Here is a 23,783-nt window from a genome sequence, read left to right on the forward strand (position 1 = left end):
TCCGAATATTCCGATGTCGGATTCCAGCGAGAACACACCGACTTTTTCTATCATCATCATCATCATCATGATGGATTGATCAATATATACACTCATTCAATTATCCTCAATGTTGACTGCCTCATACACACTCTTGTGACAGAACGCCTGCTTGATACACTCCTCCATGCCCTGTTACGCGTAAGCTTGTGGAACACTAAGAACATGTAAAAATAAAGGCGTTTCTTGTTATCGACTTACAGCCCAACTTTTGACAATTGTGTAGGGAAAAATAAACTTCCTCCCGACAGCGTCTTTGAATTTAATACTTTCCAACTTAACTTTCCCCGCGCTACGTTGAATGCGAGGGTCGTTTGGTGGGTTTCCGGGGCTCTCGTCGGCAGCTGAGGGGCCCTGTTGGGGCGTGTCTTCGCGGGCGTCATCTTCAACCGTAGGTGGTACAAAGAGGTTCGACATGATGTACAAAACGCCTCGAGTGTCCAAGGGGTCTGGTAAGATCGGGGCCAGATGGAGTCAATTGAGAACTCTGCAATAAGCAGACCGAGCCCGGCGGTGTGGCAGATATCCTCTTCACAGCCTGCTTCGAAACGACATGTCACATAAGAGAGCCTTCCCAAAGGAGTCAAGTGCTGACAACTGCAGGCCGGCGTTTGACCATCTCACAGCGTATCATTGATTGATTGTGTTCGCTTGGCGCAGTTGATTGAATGCCTTGGGTCCGTATCATGCAAGAGCACCCAGACTACATTTTTTTCACTGCCTTAAGATGCGTGGTCTCATGCAGATCGACAGGTTACAGTACCCGAGCCATTTTCGAGACCATATGATGTAGGTGATACAGTCATGCGTCGGGCCGAATACGGGTTCAAATAATAAAGGGAACTTTGCTGAAGGGTCCGAAGCTGCTGTTAATGAACGTGTTTGTTGCCCCTCCCTGTCGGCGCAGGGTGTTGCTCCTATCTAGCTGGCTGGAAAGTTCCCGTTATAGTGGTGCACCGTTTTATAGCGGCGTCAAAAATCTAGTTTATCTAGCAAATTCAGCCTGTGACATCTGAATAGCTTCTACGAGTGATTGCAAACTCCCTCCACCTACAATCTGGTTGAGACTAAGCTCTACCGCCCACTCGCGACGGATAAAGTTACGCAGCTCAACCGCTACAAGCGAGTCTAATCCCAGGTCTTCTAACCTGGCGCTTGGGTCCAGCTCCTCGAGATCCATCATGGTTATGTCTGCAATTTTCTGCGCGACACTACCCATCACATCCTGGGCTTCTGTACCTCGCCGAGCCTTTCCGCTGGTCCTTTGCGCTGGTTTCGCAAGGTTGGCTTTGCCCGCGATGCCATTGCAGATGGCCATGGAGTAGTTCTGGTTCATCCACGGAAACTGCCAGTCCTGTGTGAGGTCGTGGGCTGTGAAGCACAAGGAAAGTCCAACGCCGGCATCGTACAGAGATGATGGTGCCACAATAGCGCTTTTGACGAGGGCATGAATGTGTTCCTCCTTCAGCGTCAAGCCGAGCGATCGCCGCCACTCATCTTCGTTACCCAAGGACTCAGCGACGTATCCGATGTCCTCGACAAGTGGGAGGCAGATAGAACTGGCGGGTAGACCACGGGACAGGCGGTAGCGCGCGAACGAATTCAGGAATGCCTGGTGATGCAAAGTGGTTAGCAAAACATTTCGTTATCTTCATTCCTTCCGTTTCATCATCGATCTGACATACTGATGCTGCGCAGTACGCTGGCTGGCCGAGAGTCCCAAACACTCCCGTCATCGAACTCAGAGAGACAAAAAAGTCCAAGTCAGGGACAAGTTCGTGCAGACTCCAAGCCGCTGCAACCTTGGGGGCCGTGATATTTTGCCAATCTTCGAAGGTGGTGTTGGTGAACAATGCGTCCTGTCAGAAAAAGGGTCAGTTCACGTCGTGCATGGCATGTATTCCACTGAAGACTTAAGGGTGAAGTAGTCGTCTCCGAACTGAACCGAACTTACACGAAGGAAGAGTGCACCATGGATCACACCGCGGACCGGGGGAAGTCCCTCATCTTTTATCTCGGCCAAAGCGCGCACGAGATCTGAGCGCTGCCCAACATCACACTTAACCGCATGTAAGCGACCGGTATATGCTCCCAGCATCCTCGCGACCTTGGAATGAGAGGTGCCGCTACGGCCGAGAAGAACAACATGGCCAGCGCCATTTCCAATCATCCACGCTGCCAAAGAACGCCCGATACCACCTGTTCCGCCTGTGATCAGATACGTGGCCGCCGATGACAGCCACGAACCTTGAGCCCTGCCCGCCGTTGCCAGTGGTGTCCTCCGCTCAATGACCACCTTGTCTGATGGTGACACGGTCACAATAGCTTTGCCAATAATTTGGCCTTGCTGCAGCTTACGCAACCCCTTTTGTAGCTCCGAGATGGGCACCAACGTCAATGGTCGCAGCGGCCGTAGCACGCCCTGGTCCAGCAACTTGACAATGCGGCTCATTGCTGTACGTCGCTCGGTCATCGGTCGTCGTGATATGTCCAGTCCTATGAAGGAAGCATTTCTATCAAAAGGTCGCATGGCAAGACTGCTGCCAGCGAGGAAATCCACCCGTCCGATCTCGACGAAGCGTCCGCCATTCGCGATCAGGTCCCACGTCGCCTGAAGGAGATCCCCACTCAGCGAATTGACAATGACATCTACCCCTTTGCCGTTTGTAGCTTTGAGGATATCGTCACGGAAGGATGTGGTACGGCTGTTGAATACGCCGGCCAGGTTGTATTCCTGCTGGAGGAATTCGCGGCGTTCAGGGGTTCCGGCCGTGGCAAAAATGCGTGCGCCGAGATGCTGAGCGAGCTGAATGCAAACCTGGCCCACAGCTCCCGCAGCAGAGTGAATGAGCAGTGTCTCCCCAGGCTGTAAATTTGCCAAGGTTTCTAGGGATGCGATGGCTGTGTAGTAAGCCGTGGGGAGTGACGCAGCCTCCTCGACGCTCAGAGAAGTCGGCACCGGTGTTGCATGGTCGCAGGGAATGCTCACAAAGTTGGCCAGACTGCTGGCTTTGTCTGTTGTATAGTAGAAGACGCGGTCGCCGGGCTTGAAGTTCATGACATTTCGTCCAACGCGGACGACTTCGCCGGCTCCCTCTCGGCCAGGAGCTTGCCATGGAATGGAGCCAAGGAGGATGAGAACGTCACGGAAATTAAGCGAAGCTGCCTGTACGTTGACAATAATTTCGTCGTCTCCTGGGCTGGTATCCAGAATCGGTGTGCGCTGGAAGTAGATTGCGTCGAGATCGCCGGTTGAGGAGATTGTCAACTCGACAGCCTCGTCCTGTGGTATTGGCTGCTCGTCCTTGGCAACGACAACGCCCAGTTCTCCTGCAAAGGCTTCCCGTGCCAGTTCCTTCTCGATGAGGCGGTTGATGTGAATCTGGCCATCCTTGAGGACGAGATCTTGGTCGCGTCGAAGTCTTGCTAAGTCCATGTTAGTACCTGCAGCTACAAATTTAGCAATCCTGGCCACTGCCTTAGCTGACTGGTGGCCTTCGGTATCCAAAGTTGCGCCCTCTAGCAATATCATGAGCTTTTCCGGATTCTCGTGACGCAGAGAGCGCAACAGCCCCTTCGCTAGGCCGCCTTCGGGCGGGACATGACCGGGAGAGATCCAGAGGATGCCTGTGTTCTCTATAATGAGGCTCTTGATATTTTCGAAACAGCTCGCAGTTGGAGAGTCAAAGACGCTGCGGTGAAGACCATCTACAAAGATGCAGTACGCCGTCGGAATCGGCAGAAATTCGGAAAGCTCGTGAAGGACGACCGGTGAACCGAGGTTCAGCTGGCTCTCTAATTGAAGAGCTACTTGCTGGGCAAAATTGAGTGTTTGAAGCCCGTCATCGCCTTTCCAGAAGCCGCAAACGATGACTTCAGGGGTTGGGTCCCGACCCCAACTGTGAAGATCACTAGTTTGGACAGCCTCGGTGGCATCTGATTCTGCTGCCGCCATGGACCATATGGCTGTAACATTCCGCTCGGGATGTCCGGGATAATCTTCGACGGCACCGTCAACACCGGTGAACCCACTATCCTTGAGAGCGCGATCCCACACATCCTGACCAACAAGAGGCTCTCCCGATGCTCGGTAAGCGTCTTCGGCAAGCCACCACCCGGGAAGCCCGAGATACGCAAGATCTAACGGCGCCATGTGCATGCTCTCCAACATCAGCAACCTTCCCCCAGGCTTGAGGAGACCTCGCACATGTGCTAGGCTGACGGCGAGATCAGGCGTAGCGTGCATCACGAGCGAGGCGACGACGAGGTCGAAAGAGCCTTTAGCAAACACTGTACTCTGCCTGACGGGGTCTTTCGAGATGTCGAGTCTCTCGAATGTCATCCGGTCAGACCATCTTGCCAGCTTCTCGCGGCCTTTCTCGAAGAACCCTGATGAGATGTCGGTGAAGACGTACTCGGCAAACGGAAAGACCTCAGGAGATGACAACGCCTCAAGAACCGGCTTTGTTGTGCCGGCCGTGCCGCCACCAACCTCCAGGATACGTAGGTTGCTTTTGGTGGCCGCGAGTGTGCGCGCATATCTGGCCATGGCCTGGTTGCCACGGCGAAACGCTGCTTCATCCTGGTAGTGCTGCCAAAGAAGCCCGTCCTGCATCATCAGTTCCAGCGATTGCACTTCATTTCGCATGATGGGTACCAGTTTCTCGCCAATAATGCGCAGCAAGGTTCCGGCAGGACCGATGGCGTCGGCTAGGGGCCGTAGGGAGGCCAGGGATAGTGTTGATGACGAATCCTCGGGAAGACGGGGACCAGGCCACGAGCTGGCGAACTTGTGCACTGCGGAGCGCAGTTTCAAAAGGTGATGGGGTAAATTCGTTAGATCATCGTTCGCGGTTTGAGGCAGAGCAAGCGCCATGTAACCACACGCGACCTGGTTCCCAAGCCGACGCTTGTCGAGCTGGTCGTGCTCGAGGGAAGGGTCTTCGAGCATCGCTGCGAGATCACGACCATCGACGAAATCAATGTGCGGCAGCAAACGCTCGGCGTAGCTTGCAGGCAGCCCGGCTATTATGCTCTCGGTCGAGGGCTGTCTGACCCGCTTGACCGTTGCCCTATCGATCTCCAAGATGGGGATCCGGGGTCCGGGGTCGGCGAGAGCGCCCGCGAAAACGACGATGCTAAAGTCCATCCGACCGTTCTGTCGGCTATGCTCCAGGACACGGCTGACGATAGTGAAGCTCTGGCCGGCCTCGGCCTGGATGCGATTCGACACGCGAAGCCGCGATACATTGGTCGGCACATAAACACCCCTGACACCGTCAGCACGCTCGTGGAGGATGTGGATGCCGTGGAAGAAGGAGTCCAGGGTCGGAGGGTCCACGGTTACGGGCGAAAGAGGCAGAAAGGCGGAAGGCGGACTGAGCGCCTCGGGACGAAGGACGGTGACGTGGGTCGTGGCGTCGTGGTTCGGCGATACCCACAGCTCCGTCATGGCTGTGAAAGAGGGGCCGTATGCGGTGCCAGAATTGGCCGCAGTCCGGTACTCCTTCGCCGGATCTATCCTTCTGGGCTCGGGGCCACTGGTATTCTGAACCATGCGGTCGACGACCTGCTGGGCTTCTGAGACTACAAAGCTCGTTGGGCTGAGTGGTTCTGCAGCAGCGATGCAGCCGCGACAGTGAGAATTCCACCCGTTTTCCTCGGACCACGACAGAATTTCAAAGATCCAACTGTGCGGCGAAGATGATCTCGTCGAGGTTTCTTGAGTGCCACCTGAGAGTGGCTTCAGCTTCGTCGTCACGTCGACACGCTGGTCTTCAACAACCTTCAGGCTGCGTCTCACGGTCAGGTCCTTTATCATCATGCTCTCTGGGGCAATGCCGCCGCCTTTGGGAAGAAGGGCTGTAACGGTCTTCACAGCCTCGAACGCTAGCGCTAGAAAACCTGTGAACGGGAACAGGATGTCGCCGCCGACGACATGGTCCCGCAGCCAGGGCATGTCGTCTAAGGTGAAGACGTTGCGAAACGAGTGTTCGTCCCCCTCGCAGTGAGCAGTTCGGCCACCCAGCAGGGCGTTGTACGGAGAACCTCCGAAGAGCTTCTGCTCGGCAACGCGTGGCCGGTGGATGTATGATGTCTCGTGGTTCCAGGCGTAAGCAGGTAGATCCGTTGCCAATCGTGCGTTGTATCGTGATGTCTGGTTGACCTGCTCGAAGTCCAAGTCGGCGCCAGCCTCGAAAAGGCGTCCGGCAAAATTTAAGACGGATGTGATGGGATATGTCCCTCTCTGCAGCGAGGGCAAATACGCCACCTGTGTCTGGTGAGAGTTGCTGCTTCTTAAAGACTCGAGTATCTGGCGTATAGGGCCCCTAAGCGCCGAATGAGGGCCAATTTCGATAATGACGTCGATGGGTTTTTCATGGTCATCTCCTTTCTGGAGGCTTAGCAATAGTTTGAGCGCGTCTGAAAACAAAACAGGCTGGACGAGATTGCGGACCCAGTATGACGCGTCGAGAGCAGATTCTACCTGGCCGGTTACCGAAGATACAAAGACAGCTTTGCAACCAGGGTTATCTTCGCCGTGATTTGACAAAAGATGCGGCTCAAGCAAAGCCTTGTATGACTCTGCCACCGTCTGCATGTGATGCGAGTGGTACGCCACGCTGACCTTGAGCCTTCGCGGATTCAGTCCTCTCTTCTCGGCCAGATCCTGGACGGTCTCGATAGCCTCCTGGTCCCCGGAGACGGTGACAGATGCAGGGCTGTTCACAGCCGCGATAGTGACCTTGGAACGGTCCTCATCTCCCAACGCCTCGGCCACAAGTTTCTCTGCCTCATCCTTGCCAACGCCAACAGCGACCATGGCTCCCTTTATCTTAGAGTCGCGCGTGACCTGCAAAGCTGCTTGACCGCGAAGGTACGCAACAGCAACTGCCGTCTCGAACGAAATGAGGCCCGCGGCGAAGGCAGCTGCAATCTCGCCGCTGGAATGACCAGCGACAGCTGCTGGCTCCACGCACCATGCACGGAGGAGCTGGACGAGGGCGAGCTGGACGATGGTGCACGCCGGCTGGGAGATCTCAGCGTCGTTGATACGCGAGCCGGCTTCGGCTGAGCGCTCGAGCTCCTCCTCTATCGACCAAGATGCTCCGAGATTCTCAAGACATCGGGATGCCCGCTTCAAGGCAGCAGCGAAGGGCGGGTAGCGCCGAAGCCCGGTAACCATGCCCGCGTGTCTGTGGAAAAACTGAGTTAGACTCCTTTTGAGCTGGAATAGACCATGCGGCATTGCTTGTGATCACAGGACTTACTGGGCGCCTTGGCCGGTGAAGACGAATCCTGGGATGGGTATGCCAGATGCCTTCGAGTTGAGTCCGGTTGGTCGTGGAGAGACACCGGAGATCTCGAGCATTCGCTCTCGTAGTTCGCTCAGGGACTGCGCTACGACTGCTCGCCGAGACTGCGTAAAATGTGTACGACGCTGGCCCAAAGTGAAGCTAATGTTTTGCAGCAGGCTAGTCGCGCTCTGGGCTTCGTGTGAGGCTAGGTACTCAGCCAGTGAAGCCACGTAGGCGCCTAAGCTCGAATTGGAGCCAGCAGAGACTACAAATACCCGCGGCGTCTCGTCCAGTTTATTGTCGCCGTTGGTGACATGGATATCGGGGGCTTCCTCCAACAGTATAGCAGAGTTTGCTCCGCCAAGTCCTACGATGCGTCAGCTGTCACGTTTCAACGCAGTCATCCCCAGAAAGAAGCAGCCAGAAGCGCTTACCGTAGTTGGTCACACATACACGCCTCGGGGACGAGGAGGTAGGCCATGGCATTGTCTCTTTCAATACCCGCAATCTTTCTGCCCCACTGGCATTAAGTATAGCAGGGTTGAACTTCTCAAAGTTGGCATTGGGGAGCATGACCCGCCGCTCAAGCATCATCGTGGATTTGATAAGTGAGAGCAGACCGCTGGCACCTTCAAGGTGGCTGCAAGATGGGACTTCCGTCAGCAAAGAAAGAAGGCAAATTTCATCCTGACCAGCACATTCAGGAAATCGGCCGTCACAGCATCGAGCAGAGCCGATGATCCTTGGGATGAACTCACCCTATATTCGACTTCACAGAGCCGAGAAACACTGGGGCGGACGTCGGTGATCGCTGGCTCGCATATACAGAAGAAATGGCAGCTGCGTCGATAGGATCGCCGACAGCAGTGCCGGTGCCGTGACCCTCAACGAATCCGGTGTCCCTGGGATCCAGGCCAACTTCCATATGGACACGTCTCGCCAAGCCCTCCTGAGCTTCTTGAGAGGGCACAGTAATGCCACCGGGCACCCGACCCGAGTGACTCGCCGCTGTCTGGAAGGGACGTCAGCTCGGCACAGTTGTGGGAAAGTTGACCTAAAGACAAGTCGGGAAGCATCATATTGAGAGGCCGAGAAGTAGAAGACACGGGGTATCAAATGTTCCCTCTCAACAGTCTCTCGTATACAAGAAACAACCAGGACTCTCAAAATCTCATTACAGCAGAGCAAAGAAGGGGTCTTCACATACATTGCGGATGATGGCGCGTACGGTATCGCCGTCGGCCAACGCTGCTGCCAACGGCTTCACCACGAGACACGCGCTCCCCTCGCCGCGTCCGAAACCGGACGCCCTGTGGTCGTACGAGAAGCACTTGCCCTCGGGAGACAACACACCGACAGTATCGAGCATGGACCAGAGCTCCGGACCGTTGAGCAAATTCGCAGCTGAGACTAGTGCGGCCTCACACTCGCCCAGCCTTACGCTCTGGCACGCCAGATGAAAAGCGTACGAGCTGCTCGCGCAAGCTGTGTCAACAGCAGCGCTTGGCCCGCGGAGGTCGAAGAGGTAGGATATGCGGTTTGCAAGCATACAACCCGCAGTGCCACTCGCACTATACGCACTCGTGGTGAGGAGGTCCTCGGCAGCGTGGCCAGCATACGTCGACCCTTGATGCGCCGCGAATACGGCCACGTTACGGCCAGCGATGTCGCGGAGCGTCCAGCCTGCATTTTCGAAGGCCTCAAAGGCGCATTCGATGGTGATGCGCTGCTGAGGATCCATGGCTTTGGCCTCATCGCGGCGAATGTTAAAGAAGGCGGCGTCGAAGGCGTGGATGTCCTGTGGCATGAAGTGACCGCCCTTCGAATGGATGTAGCCTGGTTTCTCGTAGATCGGGCAGTGGTAGGCGTCCTGATTGAAGCGAGATGGCGGCACCGGCGATGATGCGCATCTTGCTTCCGCCAGAAGATCCCAAAGGCCTGATCGTCCGACGAGGGGGGCCCGGTAGGCATATCCGACTATGGCCAGTGGTGGATGAATGTTCCCTTCATCTTGGCCAGCTTGGGGTCTGTCATCCTCCGTATTCTGCGTTGGAGGCCGGTTGCGGGTCATTCTGCGGCTAGTGTACGGAAATGATGTAGGTCTGAGTATGAAATCTGAGATGGCATGTAGCTACAGCGGAGCCTGTCTAGAGGTGATGCGGGTTTTCAGGCACGCTGTGGACTCTTTTGGAAGCGGATTCTAAAAGCTGTTTTTCCTGTGCAACTTCCCACATCAATTCTTATCTATCACGAGAGAGAGCCGTAGAGTTCCTAATATATATCTCCCGGCGTTCATAAAGTATCCGTGTAACCGAATTCTATGAGAATTCAGCGTTGACGCTCAGATGCCGTTGCAACCGAACGTAAGGCGTTTAAGTTTCCACGACCCCTGAATTGTTTTTTGGCACGTTTATGAATTCTGCTCATACTGCTCGACTCATTTGCCGTTACAAAACTAGGTATGATTTTCCAACCCACTAATCGTAGCCCCAATATTCGAATACTCTGGTCAAACTTTATAATACGACATGTATCATGGGCGCGGTGTGAAAGGAGCGGTAACGAGCATACTCTCGCCAATGCGCTAGTCAGTCATGCCAGAAAAGGGAAAAAGTCGCCGTCGGAGTTTGCGATTCGTATGCAATGTCTGATACCCCTGAGCACGATCGAATCGCTGTTTTCTTTCCGAGTTGTCTTAACTAGGCAGCGTTCAGTTGTACCACCGAGATGCTCGTACGGACGATCTTGTAATTCATCATCTTTAAATGTTGCCATAGTCTCCTCTCGTGGTCTGACAATTGAGCATAGTACCACCCTACCGACGCCAAACGGCCGCTTACTTTCTTTGCACAGACAGTCCAGACATAGACGAAGAAATACAAAGCCATAGAAAGCATGTCTCTTCCGCAGCTCGACCCGGACATCTTGGACGAACTGGCGGAGGCACGCTTGTTCCATACCGAGGCTATCGAGGACGTCTGCGAGTGCACGGCGCTTCAGATGGGCACTATGACCGAGTCCATGATGCATCCTAATCGGTATAAGCACACCGCAGTCTTCTCTATCTCTCCTTCTGCCGACCGGAAGCGCTTGGCGTTCGCATTAGCAAAGCTGGTATCTCTGACCCCGATTTTGCGTTCCCGCATTGTCGACAGCAGCCGTCATGGTCTTGTCCGCGTCGTCCTGCGAGAAGAACACCAGATGAAATATTTCTCGCAGCCGCTTCATGAGTTCCTTGAGGATGAGAAGAATCATACGATGGGACTCGGGACACCTCTGCTGCGCAGTGCCTTTGTGGATGGCAAACTCGTTCTCACGACGCACCATGCCATAAGAGACGAGACATCTACAGCGCTTATGCTCGCTGACATTGTCCGCATATACAACTATCAAGAGCCCGCGCAACATATTCCGTTCAACAACTTCGTCGCCTTTTGCGACAGCATCGCGGACCACGAGGCGCGAGCCTTCTGGGCTGACCGACTCAGGGGTGAGAGCGCCATCTTCCCTACGCCGACAGCAAGTGCGGCTCCAGCTACGGAGCCCTTCCAGAGACAGCGGGATGATTTATTCGTTCCTGGGAACATATCACGCGCCCAACTTCCCGCATATATTGAGGTCGCCTGGGCGTTGACGGCAACCGCCTATACCAATGCTCGCGCCGTCTCGTTCGGATTGGTCTTCTCGGGCCGGACGCCGGCCTTCGCGTCTACGATCGGCCCCACCGCTGCCGTTGTGCCTGTCCGCGTCGAGGTAGATCCTTCAACGACCATCCACGCGTTACTCAAGCAAAGAATAGCCGCAAGGCGTTGTCTTCTGAATCATCCGGCGCTCCAGTATGGACTGGCAAACATCCGCCGTGTCAGTCGTGACGCCGGGGTTGCCGCCGGTTTTCAGACCCAGCTGAACATCATCCCGCAAGCCCGAGTTACATCTGACACGGGTGCGAGCGGGCTGTTGCGGATGGAAGAGGCCTATGAGGTCGACGCGCAGTTCATCTTGTCTCTAAACTGCTTCCTTCATGATGCTAAAGTTGCCATCGAGGCCGACTTCAACCCGGTTGCGTTACAGACTGCTCAGATGCAAAGAATACTCAGGCAATTTGCGTACACGTTGTCGTGGCTGCTAAGTAACCCAATGGAGACCATGGTTGAGAGTCTTTTGCCGCTGAATCCGCATGATTTGTCGGAAATTATGGTCTGGAATCAAGACGTACCTGAGGCCGTTAACGAGTGTATACATAAGCTTTTCGAGACTCGAGCTCGGCAACAGCCATCTGCACCTGCTGTGATAGCCCCTGACGGAACCGCCACATACGGTGAGCTAGACGACATGTCGACAAGATTGGCCCTTCATCTCCGTGTTCACGGCGTCGGACCAGAAATAAAGGTTCCTCTGCTTTTTGGAAAGACAATTTGGGCCGTCGTTTCGTTCCTAGCCGTGATGAAAGCCGGGGGCGCTTGCGTTCCGTTGGACCCGTCTCACCCAAGCCAGCGTATTATGGACATCATCAACAGATGCCGAAGCTGCCTGGTGTTGACGTCTAGCAGCACGGCGTGGGCAATCAACGACATGCCTCAACCACTTAAACATGTCACCGTCAGCTCGGAATTGATCGCGGCTCTTCCAAGCAATGGGACGTCTCTCCCAAAGGAGGAAGAAGCTTCACCGTCGAATGCAGTTTATGTCCTCTTCACGAGCGGGAGTACCGGGGTTCCGAAGGGCGTCGTCCTGGAGCACCGCAATCTGGCTTCCACTCTCACACACTACGGCCGGCGCGTGGGATGGGAAGTCTGTGGAGGCCCTCGGATGCTGCAGTTCTCGTCTTTCGTTTGGGATACGCATACTCTCGAGGTCTTGGGGACGCTACTCTGGGGAGGATGTGTCTGTATGCCCTCCGAGGCTGAGCGGGCCGATCTCGGGTCCTTCATCTATGAGAATGCAGTTGAATGGGTCATTCTCACGCCGACCGTCCTCCGAACTCTAGACGCACACTCGCCTCAGATGGCGACGGTAAAGACGATCGTGTCCTGTGGTGAGCGCGTCGACTTGACCACCGTGAACGATTGGGCTCCTTCGTGCCGTTTCGTTAACGAATACGGCCCTTCCGAGGTATCCGGACGCTGTATGCTGCAGGAGCTGACAGCATTTTCGCCCTTCCCTCAAAGTATCGGGAAGCCTGTAGACTGCGCGGCGTGGATCGTATCGTTGGAAACCCCGACGAAATTGGCTCCCATTGGTACGTCAAAGGAGACGAATTTTGTCGACTACGTCAGTAGTGAATCAATCAAACCTTTAATGCTGACCGTCATCAAGGAACAATAGGCGAGATACTCGTAGAAGGGCCCGGCGTAGCTCGGGAATACCTCGACGACGAGGCGCTTACAGGAGCCTCCTTTGTCCCTCGGCCATCGTGGCTTCCCCCAAGTCGAGAATCTCGGTATTACCGCACCGGAGATACAGCGAAGTACAACGCAGATGGAAGCATGACCTTCACCGGTAGGCGAGATGGACAAGTGAAGATCCGAGGCCAGCGATTCGAGCTCGGCGAGGTGGAACGAGCTCTCGTTCGTGTCTCTGGCGTCCGTGAAGCCGTCGTCTGCATTCAGCCGCGGCATGACGACGGTAACATGCTCACCGCCGTAGTATCTTTAGCCGATGCACAGCTTCAGGATACAGCAAAACATCTCCAGGGTTCGGCCAAACAAGCGATAAGACAGGTGTCTCTGCCAACAGGCTACAACTTATCCAAGCGCCTCAGAAGCATTAGGGACCATGTATCAGAGTTATTGCCCTCCTATATGGTCCCCACGGCCTGGTTGGTGGTGCAAGATACAATGCCCGTTGTTACTTCAGGTAAACTGGATCGTCCCTCGGTTATCGCTTGGGTACAGTCGCAAGACATGGACGCGGCACGAGGTGCCCTCCAACCCTCCGCTGCGAGCGCGTTAACTGCGCCAATATCTAACGACGAGAAAACGATGCGGTCGGTGTGGGCTTCGGCACTGAATGTTCACGAGCAGAAAATCGGACGCGAGAGTAACTTCATGGTGCTTGGGGGAGACAGCATCGCCGCCATGCGAGCGGCAGGCATGTGTCGTAGGCGTGGCTTGGTCGTGCCTTTGCAGGCTCTGATGCAGAGCTTAAGTCTCGCTGAGGTGGTGTCTCAATGCGAAGAGGTCACAACGTCTTCATCCACCCTGCCTCCTACACAGCCTTACGAGATTCCAGTGGTTTCAGACTTCCCAGTTGAGGGATTTGCCGCGATTGATATTGAAGCTGTTGCCGAAGCAACAGACGCGCAGGCATCCATGGTCGCGCTGGGTGAGCTAGATCGACACGCCTTGGTCTTGAAGACTGGCCTCATCTTTGAGCCGCCTGCAGACGTGGCTCGGATCAAATTTGCTTGCGCCCAGGTTTTACAAACCCACGAGATTCTACGAACGGTATTCACTCAAAAGGGTCCGAGACTGTATCAGATTGTCTTGAGGCGCCCAGTAGACTCTCAAATACTGCCAGACGAAGGGCCTCACTCTCAACGCAATGATATCCTACCACAATTCTACGTGACCTCCGATGGACAACACTGCCATCGACTTCGCCTCGAGATCCACCACGCGTTATACGACGCCGTCTCCCTTGGAATGATGTGGAACGATATCGCCGCTGCGTACGCCGGGCGAGAGCTCTCTCGCGAGACGTCGTTTCTAGATTGGGCACGCCGGCTCACCCAGCTGGATCACTTAGAAGCGAAAAGCTTCTGGCGGGCGACTCTGAAAGGATCTCAGCTAACCTACCTCGTGCCACCGCGGCAGACGCCTGGGACCTTGAAGCAAGTTGAGCTCCGTGTCCCGCTCCCAAATCTTACAGTTCCCGGCCTGACGACAGCAAACCTCTTCAAAGCCGCCTGGGCCCTGGTCATGGGCCGCGAGGCAGGCACGCAAGACGTCGTCTTCGCCGAAGTCCTTGCCAACCGTTACAACCCATCTTTATCGGCCAGTGTAAACCAAGAAACCGTTCGCGGCCCGTGCATGAACACCAACCCCGTAAGAGCTCACTTTGAGCCAAACATGACATTTGTCGCGCTGGCTACGCAATTACAAGAACAGTCCCTGGCCGCCGCCTCGTTCGCCTATCTCGGTTACCGGACAATCCAGAAGGACTGTACAGACTGGCCGTTGAACAGCCTGTTTGGATCAGTTGTGAATTTCCAAAGTCCTGCGGTCTTGGGAGATGAGGAGCTCGACCTAGGAGACTCAATCACAGCTCGCATGATGCCTCCTGCTGCTAGTCCTCCGTCACGATCTTCAGCCCTGTGGACGATTGTGCGTCCAACTGACGAAGAGCTTGTCGTAGGCTTCAACTTTTCAAGCGCGGCTTTCGATGAGGAGAAAGTGAAGGGCTTTGCTGGGCAGGTTGAGGACTTGCTGAAAAGCAAACCCAGTGACATCAGTCCGTGGATATCCAAGGCATCTCATGCATTCAGGGGTCAGGCTTCTAAAAGTCTATCGCTGGCAGCTTCCTCTGATCAACAAGCTTATGTGAGTCAGGAATTCATAGATGAGACTCCCGAGGAGGTACGTCTTGTGGTGCTGGAAGTGTGGAAAGCCATTGGTTTGCAAATCAAGGATGATCATGCGCCCATTTTTGAATGTGGGGGAGATACCGTTACTGCTCTGTTGTTGTCCAGACAATACCGCAGACAGGGCTATGACCTCACCATTGGAGCCGTGTTAGCAAACTCGTCACGACAAGCACAGGCAAATTTGCTTTTTCGCTCCGGAATGTCACAGTTGTCCGGCTAAGAAGATGCCGCCCTTAGAGTCTGTATGTTATGCGATCTTCGATCTTGTTAGCCTAAACCACTATACCTCCCAAGCTTCCCTGTGAAGTCTCTTAAGCCCGCAGAATGAACAATATTCACGGCCCAGTCTTCTTTTCAGAGAACATGTTTGGTGATCGTGTGGTATTTTCTAAATGCTACGCTACGAAGATGTTACAAAGTAGAAGGGTATCCCTGCAAATTTTTGGCATCCGTCGCTCACAGAGTACAGTCGAACCCTGAAGGTGTGACAGACTCAGAGCCTTTTTGACTAGCACAGCAGCTCGCGAATGCATCGAAACTCGCAGCATTGCAGAGGTTGCCTGACAACTTGTCCCCCGTACCTTTACAGCATCTTTTGCCAGCCTCGATGTCATTTTCCCTGCCATTCTGCGTAGTCGCGAGACAGGTGCAGAGGCCAGCAACAATACTTGCACCTTGCAAGAGCAGGAGGCCGACAGATGCATGAAACTTCATTTTGAGCAGTATGGTAATATATGCCCGCTTGCTGTGTTGATTCCGTCTTAGTCGAGCAACATTTTGATCGGCGTAGATGAAAACATACTTTAGTAGGATATTAAACGCCTTGATGGGATGAAGAGCAAACGTCGAAGTAATTACTCGATTGATGGCTGAGCTTTTGGCAGGAATATCTCGATGAAGATGCTGCAGTCATCATTAATTCCGGCATAGGCTTCCTCATATAAAAGAATCTTCTTGCTGTCACTGGAATACAAGAGTGCTTGACTCGGTTGCAGTAACAAGGCCGGTGGGAGTTGCGTTAAGAGCCCCACTCTATCCAAGTGAAACCGAATGCACTTAGCTGACAAGGCGCTTTACGGCCGGCTTCATCCGAGGCATTGTTGTCACGTTGGGCGTACCTTGTTGGTACTGTTGGGGAAAGTCCGAGTTAACAGTAAGGCTAATGGATTCGGAATGCGGAAGTCATGTTAGAGCATTGAAAGCTTAATCTAGGTTCATCTAAATTTAGGCTACAACCTCGGGGTCGATACATGTGTCAGACTAAGGTGAGACGAACCCCCGGGTTTACCTCTTAAGTGGCCGGCCTCGCCGCATTTTGATACAAGTGGGACTGCGCCAATTCTGCGAATCAGCTGACAATCCAAGGGACAGTTTGGTTTCCCTGAATGACTTTATTCGGTCGGTCTAAGTAGGAGCAACCTCGTGATCGTTTGTGTTCTGTCAAGCATCAGGCTTCTGGGTAAGATACCGCACAGTAGCACATCTTCCACAGTGAGCATTGTGACCCAAATCTTCCAACTCCGAGGCCCTGAGAATGTAAATTGGTGTTCGAATCTTGCCTCTTGTCACACTTCAAGCCCAGTCTCAAGGACGTCTTAAGTAGTCCTTTTCATCCTCAGATGTCGAAAAGACGCTGTTCAAACCGCAAGGCACAGGTTACAGTCAGTCAACGACTCAACATCCCTTCTCGCGTGAGTTCTTTCAGTTGCTGTGGTCCATAAGTTGGTCTTATCAAATCATCAGCAAACCTCACCTTAATCATGCCAATAAGACGATATCCTTAATTCATTCTATCAAAATCGTACACAGAAGGAAACATGCTGTAAGCTTCCTTCGTCCGCGACCCCGACGTAATCTTTCAACCTCAGATCCCCAAAGGCTGATGGTAGTCGTTGTACCTCGGTACGTCAATGCCTTTGATATCGGATAGCTTTGCGATGCTCTTCGCAAAGTAATGTTCTCCCAGGCCCCAGCTGTCGATGCGCCTCCGAGTTTCGCTCAGATCATTGAGCGCATTCCCGGCCCAGTCAATTGTATCCATGCGACGAGTCCTCCGCCGTGTCATCAATAATTGCTGATCTCCTCTCCTCGCCCTGTCATTCATCAAAAACTGAGACTTGTTCCGAATTCCCTTGGGTTTCAACGCCTCTCGCAGCTCATCCTGAGAGGTCCCCATGTCGTCTGTCGTTGGGCTTAAAATGAATGCCACATCGTTGCAATCGTTGTCAGTGCAGTCTTCCAGGCGAGACTCGATGATTTCCAATAACGCGTTGTCCATGGCTTGGAACGGCTCATCAGTGTCTCCGTAGCCGCACGTCTTTGCGCCATAATCCACGTCGCCGTAGGAATGTTCTCCAATGTCGAGAATTAGGTTGAAAGCTAAGGGAAGCGACTCGTCCTTTAAATTCTGTGCCATAGGCAGAAAGCGGGCAAACCCGGCAGAGAACTCGTCGGCTGTCTATTTTCCGGGAGTTAGGCTTGGTCGTGATAAGACAAAGAGCAGAGCAAGACCTACCCAAGAGCCATTCGGCTTGTACTTCTTCAGGAACTGCGCATAAGTCTTATCGATTGACTTGATGGCTTCATCATAAGTTCTATTTGGTGACTTTGCTTTCGCCTTCTGAGCAGCAGGCTTTTTGGCCGCAGAAGCCTTTGCGGTAGTTTGAGGTTTGGTGGATGCAGACTTCGCGACCTTTCTCGGGGGTGTCTGCGACTCATCGGACGATGAGTCCGAGTGGGATCGTTTCAAATAGTTGCGTATATCCATCGCGGGCACCAGGATGTCCTGTAGAGGTGATACAACAATTCAGGGTGCAGACTGGCTTGTTCTTGTATATCAGATAAAGCGGACAGAGGGCACTGGTTGTAGCTTCTGGCGGTGGGTATTTGAAGGGAGGGACGTGTCGCGCCTTTCGCGTCGCGTCCCATTTGGCAGGGATCATGGATGATCACCACGATACGGTCCTCCCTCCGCGCCCCAGGGTCTAGCCATTTCTTTTGCTTTTGGAAAGCATGCCGAGGTTTATTTATTGGTTTCATCTCTGAATGAGTCTTGCCCGTAATAAGCGACGGGTGATCTGTGACACCCCTAATAAAGGGCCCTCAGATTGCGTTGTATTGGACCTCAATACGTTGACCGGTATGCATCGGTGATATTTCCCTTAGTGAGAAGAAAAGCACTTTCAGACCATTACTTCTCAAATTGCAGATATCAAACCAAGATTCCAGACCTCAAGATTAGACATGTTCGCCTCAAAGCCATATCCTCGAGGAAACAAGCGTCCCACCAAGATTCAATTGTGTGTTGCCCCGCCAATCAACCACTTACTACTTTTTTCTTCACGCAGACGACGTGGTTGATGGCGCACTCCGCATAAAACGTGGCCAGACTTCTTTCTATTGCTGATCACAATCTATTCCTTCTGAGCGCTAATAACAGCGTTGAAGCTCAGGCGCAGCATGATTATCAACACTCTGGAAATAGAAGCATACACTAAATCAAAGTCCTAAGACTAGTAACAAGAGCGACCTACAGTTCCAGAGAGACATTCTTTTTATGATCACCCAGGCTGGCTACACTATTAGTGTTGATCTAAAGCGACCTTGAGAATTACTCCAACACGCTCCAGATCGTATTGCTCTCCTAATTTGCCAACTTTTCACATTCTAGTGTTGCTGTGACGACTTTGATATATACAACATCCATGGCATAACCTGTCTCATATTACACACTATACTGACGGGAGCTTATCCGGCAGCGAACCTTTTGGCTGTCAACCAATGTCCAGTTGCCCTTGACACTAGAGCGCTGATAAGCCAGCTCTTGCACGGAGCCTTTGTCGAATTTGAGGACAAACGTTCCACCTCTTCCTCTGACAGGCTCAATGGAGGAAGCTTCTATTGTTTCCGGTTGGGCAACGACTCTGTTCGAGCCTTCGGTCAAGTCAAAAGGAGCTCCGGTCTTCGAAACAACACGCACTTCGAATTGTGAATCGAAGTTTCTGCCCCGGGGACACCCTATCTCAAGTTGAATTGGGTACGTGTTCAAAGGGAGTGGCTGATCCAATGACGTCAGGTTCATTGTTATGGCATTATCGGAACCAAAGTAGATCGAAGAGTCGTCGAGGCTCATTCGGGTGGTGTATATTGATCGATCTCGCGTTGTATCGTTGCGCGCATGATGCACGTAGAATAGCTCGGCTCCCTCAGAGGTACTTTGAGTGACCTCCTGAGCACCAACTCTGCTCCTTGTGTTCTTGGGGGGCGATGCCACAATGCTTCCGTGGCCAGTAGAGTATATGGGGATCTCAGCATCCGGAGCCTGTGATAGAACGGGGTTCTTGGCAGATTTTCGGAAGGGGCCCAATGGAGTCTCGGCCGTTGCGAATCCGACGCCATAGTTTGAGGCTTCGTAGTTGTTTGCGCTGTATGTGAGAAGGTAGGTTGGTTTGCCATCTTTTCCCGTGCGCCTGATAACTGTACTGCCCTCTGACCACCTTCGGTCCTTCTTCGTACCGTTGTTCTTCTCGTAATCATCGACATGAAAGTTCTCCCATTGTTGAGGGTCGGCTCCATACGAAATGACCGTTTTCCATCCATCTTTGCGCGGGGGTTTCCCAATCTCGCCAGTCCCATTATATGAAGTGATATTGCTCGGCAAGTCCGGCGCATCGCGGGCGTGGACATCAACCTCTGACGACGCAATATCTGGCATGGTTCGCGCAAATGGATCGTCCCACCAGGCTCGGTCCATCTCGACGACGATGATATTCGACTCCTCGATGTACTTGCCGAGCTTTTCATCCCAATTCCAATTACGGTACGCGTTTCGAGAGGTGTATAGGTAAATACGGCCGTCCTTGTCAAAAAAGATGTTTGGGTCAATCGTAGGTATGTAAGTACCCTTTGGAGCTTGCTTGCCCTCCTCTTGGGTCTTTGGTGGCAGCATTTGTTTGTCGTCCATGATGAGATTGACGTCATGGTAATCGGGGTCGAATGGATAGTAACCAATGGGCTCCGACTGAATCTCTTTGAATGGACCTGTAGGAGATCGCGAAACGGCCACTCCCAATTTCGATGGTTCCTCAAATTTTGAGTAGCGGAAGTGGTCTTTCGCCATATCTTCGCGCAGACGCCCTGCGAAGAAAAAGAAGTACCATCCCGTCTTTGCGTTGTAGTATGTTTCAGGAGCCCATTGCCAATCGCGGGCCCAGCAAGCCTGACCACCATCGATCTGTTTCATCTGATCATCGTAACATGCCTTTAAGACGCCGCCTGGGTGTTTGCGCCAGGTCGAAAGGTCAGGGCTAACGTAAATTGCAAAGTGGTAACCATCGTCAGCACCCTCGGTTGAGTAGGCGTAATACTGCCCGCTCTCCCAATCGTAAAGGACGTAGGGGTCTGCCGCGGCATGGCGGGCTGAGTTGTAGAACTTAGGATTCTGACCTTTGCCATTGTTTGAATCCGAATCTGCCCAAACCGACAACCCGAGAAACAACGCCCATGAAAGGGCAGAGAAAAGCCACATCATGAGCGACGAAGGCGGGAAAACAGACACGCGGAGCAAGCACTTCAGAGAATGGGACCAACAATACAGGAGGATGTCGACATGACTGTCCGTCTTATACCACGTTCCATCAGCACTCTCTTCCCCTCTTTCCTAATGCGAGGTATTCCTGGGGGCCCGAGCAGCGTGATCCTTCATCTCATCATCCTATTGAACCCCTGGTCTGTTGTGCAAACAAGGTCCGGGCCTACAAGAGACCCACAATTTCCCCTCACAGATCCGACCTCTTGAACCGGTCAACCTGGCAAAGTGCGTCATTAACGACTCCGAGTATCGAGACTTTTGATTGCAGTTCATTTCTGGGGGTGTATTGCAGTGGGGCTCGTACTGAGACTTTGTTAACGTTTGGTTTGCGGAGCTCGCTACCTGCATCTGTTAGCCGGGATTTAGTTGGATGCCGAAGCTTGATTTGTGCGCATGAAAAGCAAAGTCAGATCTGGTCCGAACTTCGCGAAGCTGGCAGGTAACATAGGCAAGGGTCCTAACTTACCTAGGATGTAAAAGCTTAGTAGCCGTCCCCGCGAGTACAGCTAATCTACAGCTAAGCCCAAGTGTGATTAAGAGCTATTGGGGCGAACGCAAGACCAAACTGTTGAAGAGTCTAGAGAGCAGGGTCTTTGGCAAAGGTAGAACGATCCCGGTATTCGCCTTGAAGTCTCTCGAGATGGTTTGCTCGCAGTCTTCGATTCAGAGTGGGGTCTTCTTGGTCTGTTCACTCAAGAGGTATTTCTAGCTCAGATTTCAACTTCGTATACAACTAAGTGTTGGCGGCTCATGCAAAGCACCAGTTCTCAATCGCACCAAGTTGTGGGTTTCTTGAAACATGACAAAATCACATGGTATCAGAATTGACGTAGAAACCATGAGTTAGTAGCCTTGGGAGCGTTGAAATATATCTCCGGAGCAACAGACAGATCGAGTTGACTGCACGATAGGTGTCAAAGTGTGCCATGAACATGGTAAGTCAAGTTGGTGGATTGGGCTGCAAGAGATTGAACCACTATTTTTCGTAAGCTTAAGCTACATGATCTTGTATAATGGGCTGGCATCTGAGTTGGCATCTGGGCTCAGGCTGCTCGGGAAGTGTTCGGCGTCAGTCACGGCGAACCCCAATCGTGGGTAGCAAAAACACATCATAATCATTCGTGGTTACTTTCATGGTAGCAGAAGTATGTGACACAAGAGGTTAATGATGTTTCTCCACCACACCACATATTGCCCCTCGCAGACGGTCCCGAGAACAACTCTAGCCTTTTACAGCTCGTAGCGTGGAATTTCCACCGTACTATTCGACTTCAATGCGTCCTTGATCGCTTGGCAAACAATTAAAGCAGCCAGACCAGCTTGCGGGGAGCAACTGGGGGGCTCTTCACCGCGAATGACCCGACAGAAGTGGGCCAACTGCAGCTCAAATGGTACACCGTCAATAACAGGAACGTCCTGCTTCTTGAGCTCGGAGTGCCATGACTTTTGGGTGCCTTCGTAAGACCACAAAGACATGTTCGGCACGCTTAGAGAGCTCTGGGATCCGAAAACGTGGTAGAAGTTTTGGCCCGTCTTCGGAATCAGGGGGTTTTCGCCAGTCCCAGCTTCGAAGTTGTACGGCGACGGAACGTTGTCCGAGATGAGGAAAGTACCCACGACTCCGGACTTGAATCTCAAAGTGAGGGCACCTCCTTCCTCGGCTTCGTAGCCTCTCTCAGAGACAGCCATCTCTCCGTGAACTCGTGTGACGGGTCCGAGGAGGTGATGGAGAAGATCGACTTCGTGAATCATGTTGATGAGAATGACGCCACCATCTTTGCCCTGCCTCCATGCAGTGGGACCTTCAAAGTAATCCCGCGGCTTGTACAGCGTCCAGAGTCCATTGATAGCAATGATCTTGCCCAGGGAGCCCGAATCAAGCGTCTTCTTAGCAGCAATGATGTATGGGTTGAATCGTCGATGGTGACCGACGAGAGCCTTAACGCCTGTTGTGCGCAGATGTTCCAAAAGCTCAGTGCCACTTTGAATATCAGAGCTGATGGGCTTCTCGATGAGAGGGTGCACTCCTTTGGAAGAAAGCTGCCTGGCGACGAGGGCATGGGTATGATTTGGGGTGCAAATAATAGCAGCCTGGGGAATATGAGAGGAGCTCAGGAGGTCATCGACGGTGGCATAATGAGGCACATTGAGCTCAGCGGCCAACTGTTTGCCGGCGGGCGCTGGGTCGACGACAGCAATCAGTTCGGCATCGGGACTCTGTGTGACTGTTTGGGCATGACGCGGCCCGATCAGTCCCACGCCGATGACGGCGAAAGGGATCTTGGGTGCTTGAGTGGTCATGACGAGGTGAACCTTTGGCGACGCGATGTTTGATTATCAGCGAGAAGAAGACGCCAAGACTTTTGATGGTTGGAGGGTGGATGTTTGAGCTGGTGAAACCCGGAACGAAGTTTGGTCAAAACAACGGTGTCTTGAGTCGTGGGGCATTTAGGGAAGTGGTTGAGAATCCGGGGCCCCGCAAATCAAGACGCTTGACGCGGGGCATGATCCGGCAGTGTGTTTACCCGGGTGCGGTTGAGACCAAGGCCGCGCCGGGGAAGTTGGTGATGTTCCCGTCAGTGCTCCGAGCCGGAAACTTCCATTTCAAGGGTGCATCGGCAGATGCGTGATAAGCGAGGACCCGGTGGAATCAGCTTAGCCGCGACATGGCTGCTTGCTCCGGTTCTTGTCATTAGCCCCCCGGAAGATTCTGTCAAAATGAGGGCAAAATACATTCGTCCTTGAGGTGCGACTATGAGGAAACCGAGCAAGACTTGATGGAATTACACTTCAAGGTGTTCAAGGGTCATTTTGCATGTATTGATTACAGCCAATGAGGGCTCGTCCCTCGTGCTGTATGTAAGTGCAAGTTGGAGGTGTTGTCCCTCAATGGTGCAGACTGATTTCTTTCCAGCTGCACAACTCTTCTGCATGAGGTAGTATACGAATACCTATTGAGGAAGAAGTCGAGTCATCGCAGCTTGACGTTGCTCCTATCGTCATGATCATCATCATCGCCATTATGTTTGCTATTGTCACGTTCACCGTCACATCGAAACAAACAAAGAGATGATGCTTGCTTGCTTGCTTGTGCTTGCCATCCATTGCCAGATGCCAAAACCAGTTGGCCATCGCAAATGTGGCCGCCGTGATTGGCCAGTTGGGGCGAGATGGGCTGCATTCTTCGGTCGGGCCCGCGCGCAGTGGAGGACCGGTGCGGCTGTGATTGGCGGTGGACGGCACTGGTGGGTGCCCGTGGTAGCGCATTCCA

General features: G+C 53.1%; 6 protein-coding genes across 6 annotated transcripts; 1 reads left to right on the top strand and 5 right to left on the bottom strand.

Annotated features, from left to right (window-relative positions):
- Positions 1-1,024: 1,024 nt before the first annotated feature.
- On the bottom strand, positions 1,025-7,931 carry COL26b_012328 (uncharacterized protein; the record flags this gene model as incomplete). The annotated part of the gene is made up of 4 exons (XM_053184973.1): positions 1,025-1,651; positions 1,994-7,235; positions 7,311-7,704; positions 7,772-7,931. The coding sequence occupies 4 exons, from the start codon at positions 7,929-7,931 to the stop codon at positions 1,025-1,027; spliced, it is 6,423 nt and encodes a 2,140-aa protein (XP_053031058.1).
- A 160-nt stretch (positions 7,932-8,091) lies between these two features.
- On the bottom strand, positions 8,092-9,408 carry COL26b_012329 (uncharacterized protein; the record flags this gene model as incomplete). Its single annotated transcript, XM_053184974.1, has 2 exons — positions 8,092-8,349; positions 8,545-9,408. The coding sequence occupies 2 exons, from the start codon at positions 9,406-9,408 to the stop codon at positions 8,092-8,094; spliced, it is 1,122 nt and encodes a 373-aa protein (XP_053031059.1).
- Positions 9,409-10,232: 824 nt separating this feature from the next.
- On the top strand, positions 10,233-11,724 carry COL26b_012330 (uncharacterized protein; the record flags this gene model as incomplete). Its single annotated transcript, XM_053184975.1, has 2 exons — positions 10,233-11,655; positions 11,681-11,724. The coding sequence occupies 2 exons, from the start codon at positions 10,233-10,235 to the stop codon at positions 11,722-11,724; spliced, it is 1,467 nt and encodes a 488-aa protein (XP_053031060.1).
- Positions 11,725-16,786: 5,062 nt separating this feature from the next.
- Positions 16,787-17,689, bottom strand: COL26b_012331 (uncharacterized protein; the record flags this gene model as incomplete). Its single annotated transcript, XM_053184976.1, has 2 exons — positions 16,787-17,380; positions 17,438-17,689. The coding sequence occupies 2 exons, from the start codon at positions 17,687-17,689 to the stop codon at positions 16,787-16,789; spliced, it is 846 nt and encodes a 281-aa protein (XP_053031061.1).
- Positions 17,690-18,646: 957 nt separating this feature from the next.
- On the bottom strand, positions 18,647-20,164 carry COL26b_012332 (uncharacterized protein; the record flags this gene model as incomplete). Its single annotated transcript, XM_053184977.1, has 1 exon — positions 18,647-20,164. One exon carries the CDS (start codon positions 20,162-20,164, stop codon positions 18,647-18,649), a length of 1,518 nt encoding a protein of 505 aa, XP_053031062.1.
- A 1,578-nt stretch (positions 20,165-21,742) lies between these two features.
- COL26b_012333 (uncharacterized protein) lies at positions 21,743-22,813 on the bottom strand (the record flags this gene model as incomplete). The annotated part of the gene is made up of 1 exon (XM_053184978.1): positions 21,743-22,813. One exon carries the CDS (start codon positions 22,811-22,813, stop codon positions 21,743-21,745), a length of 1,071 nt encoding a protein of 356 aa, XP_053031063.1.
- Positions 22,814-23,783: the final 970 nt, after the last annotated feature.

This window comes from Colletotrichum chrysophilum (genome assembly GCF_026319265.1).
Source record: "Colletotrichum chrysophilum strain AFK26 chromosome Unknown scaffold_172, whole genome shotgun sequence".
Taxonomy (NCBI): Eukaryota; Fungi; Ascomycota; class Sordariomycetes; order Glomerellales; family Glomerellaceae; genus Colletotrichum; species Colletotrichum chrysophilum.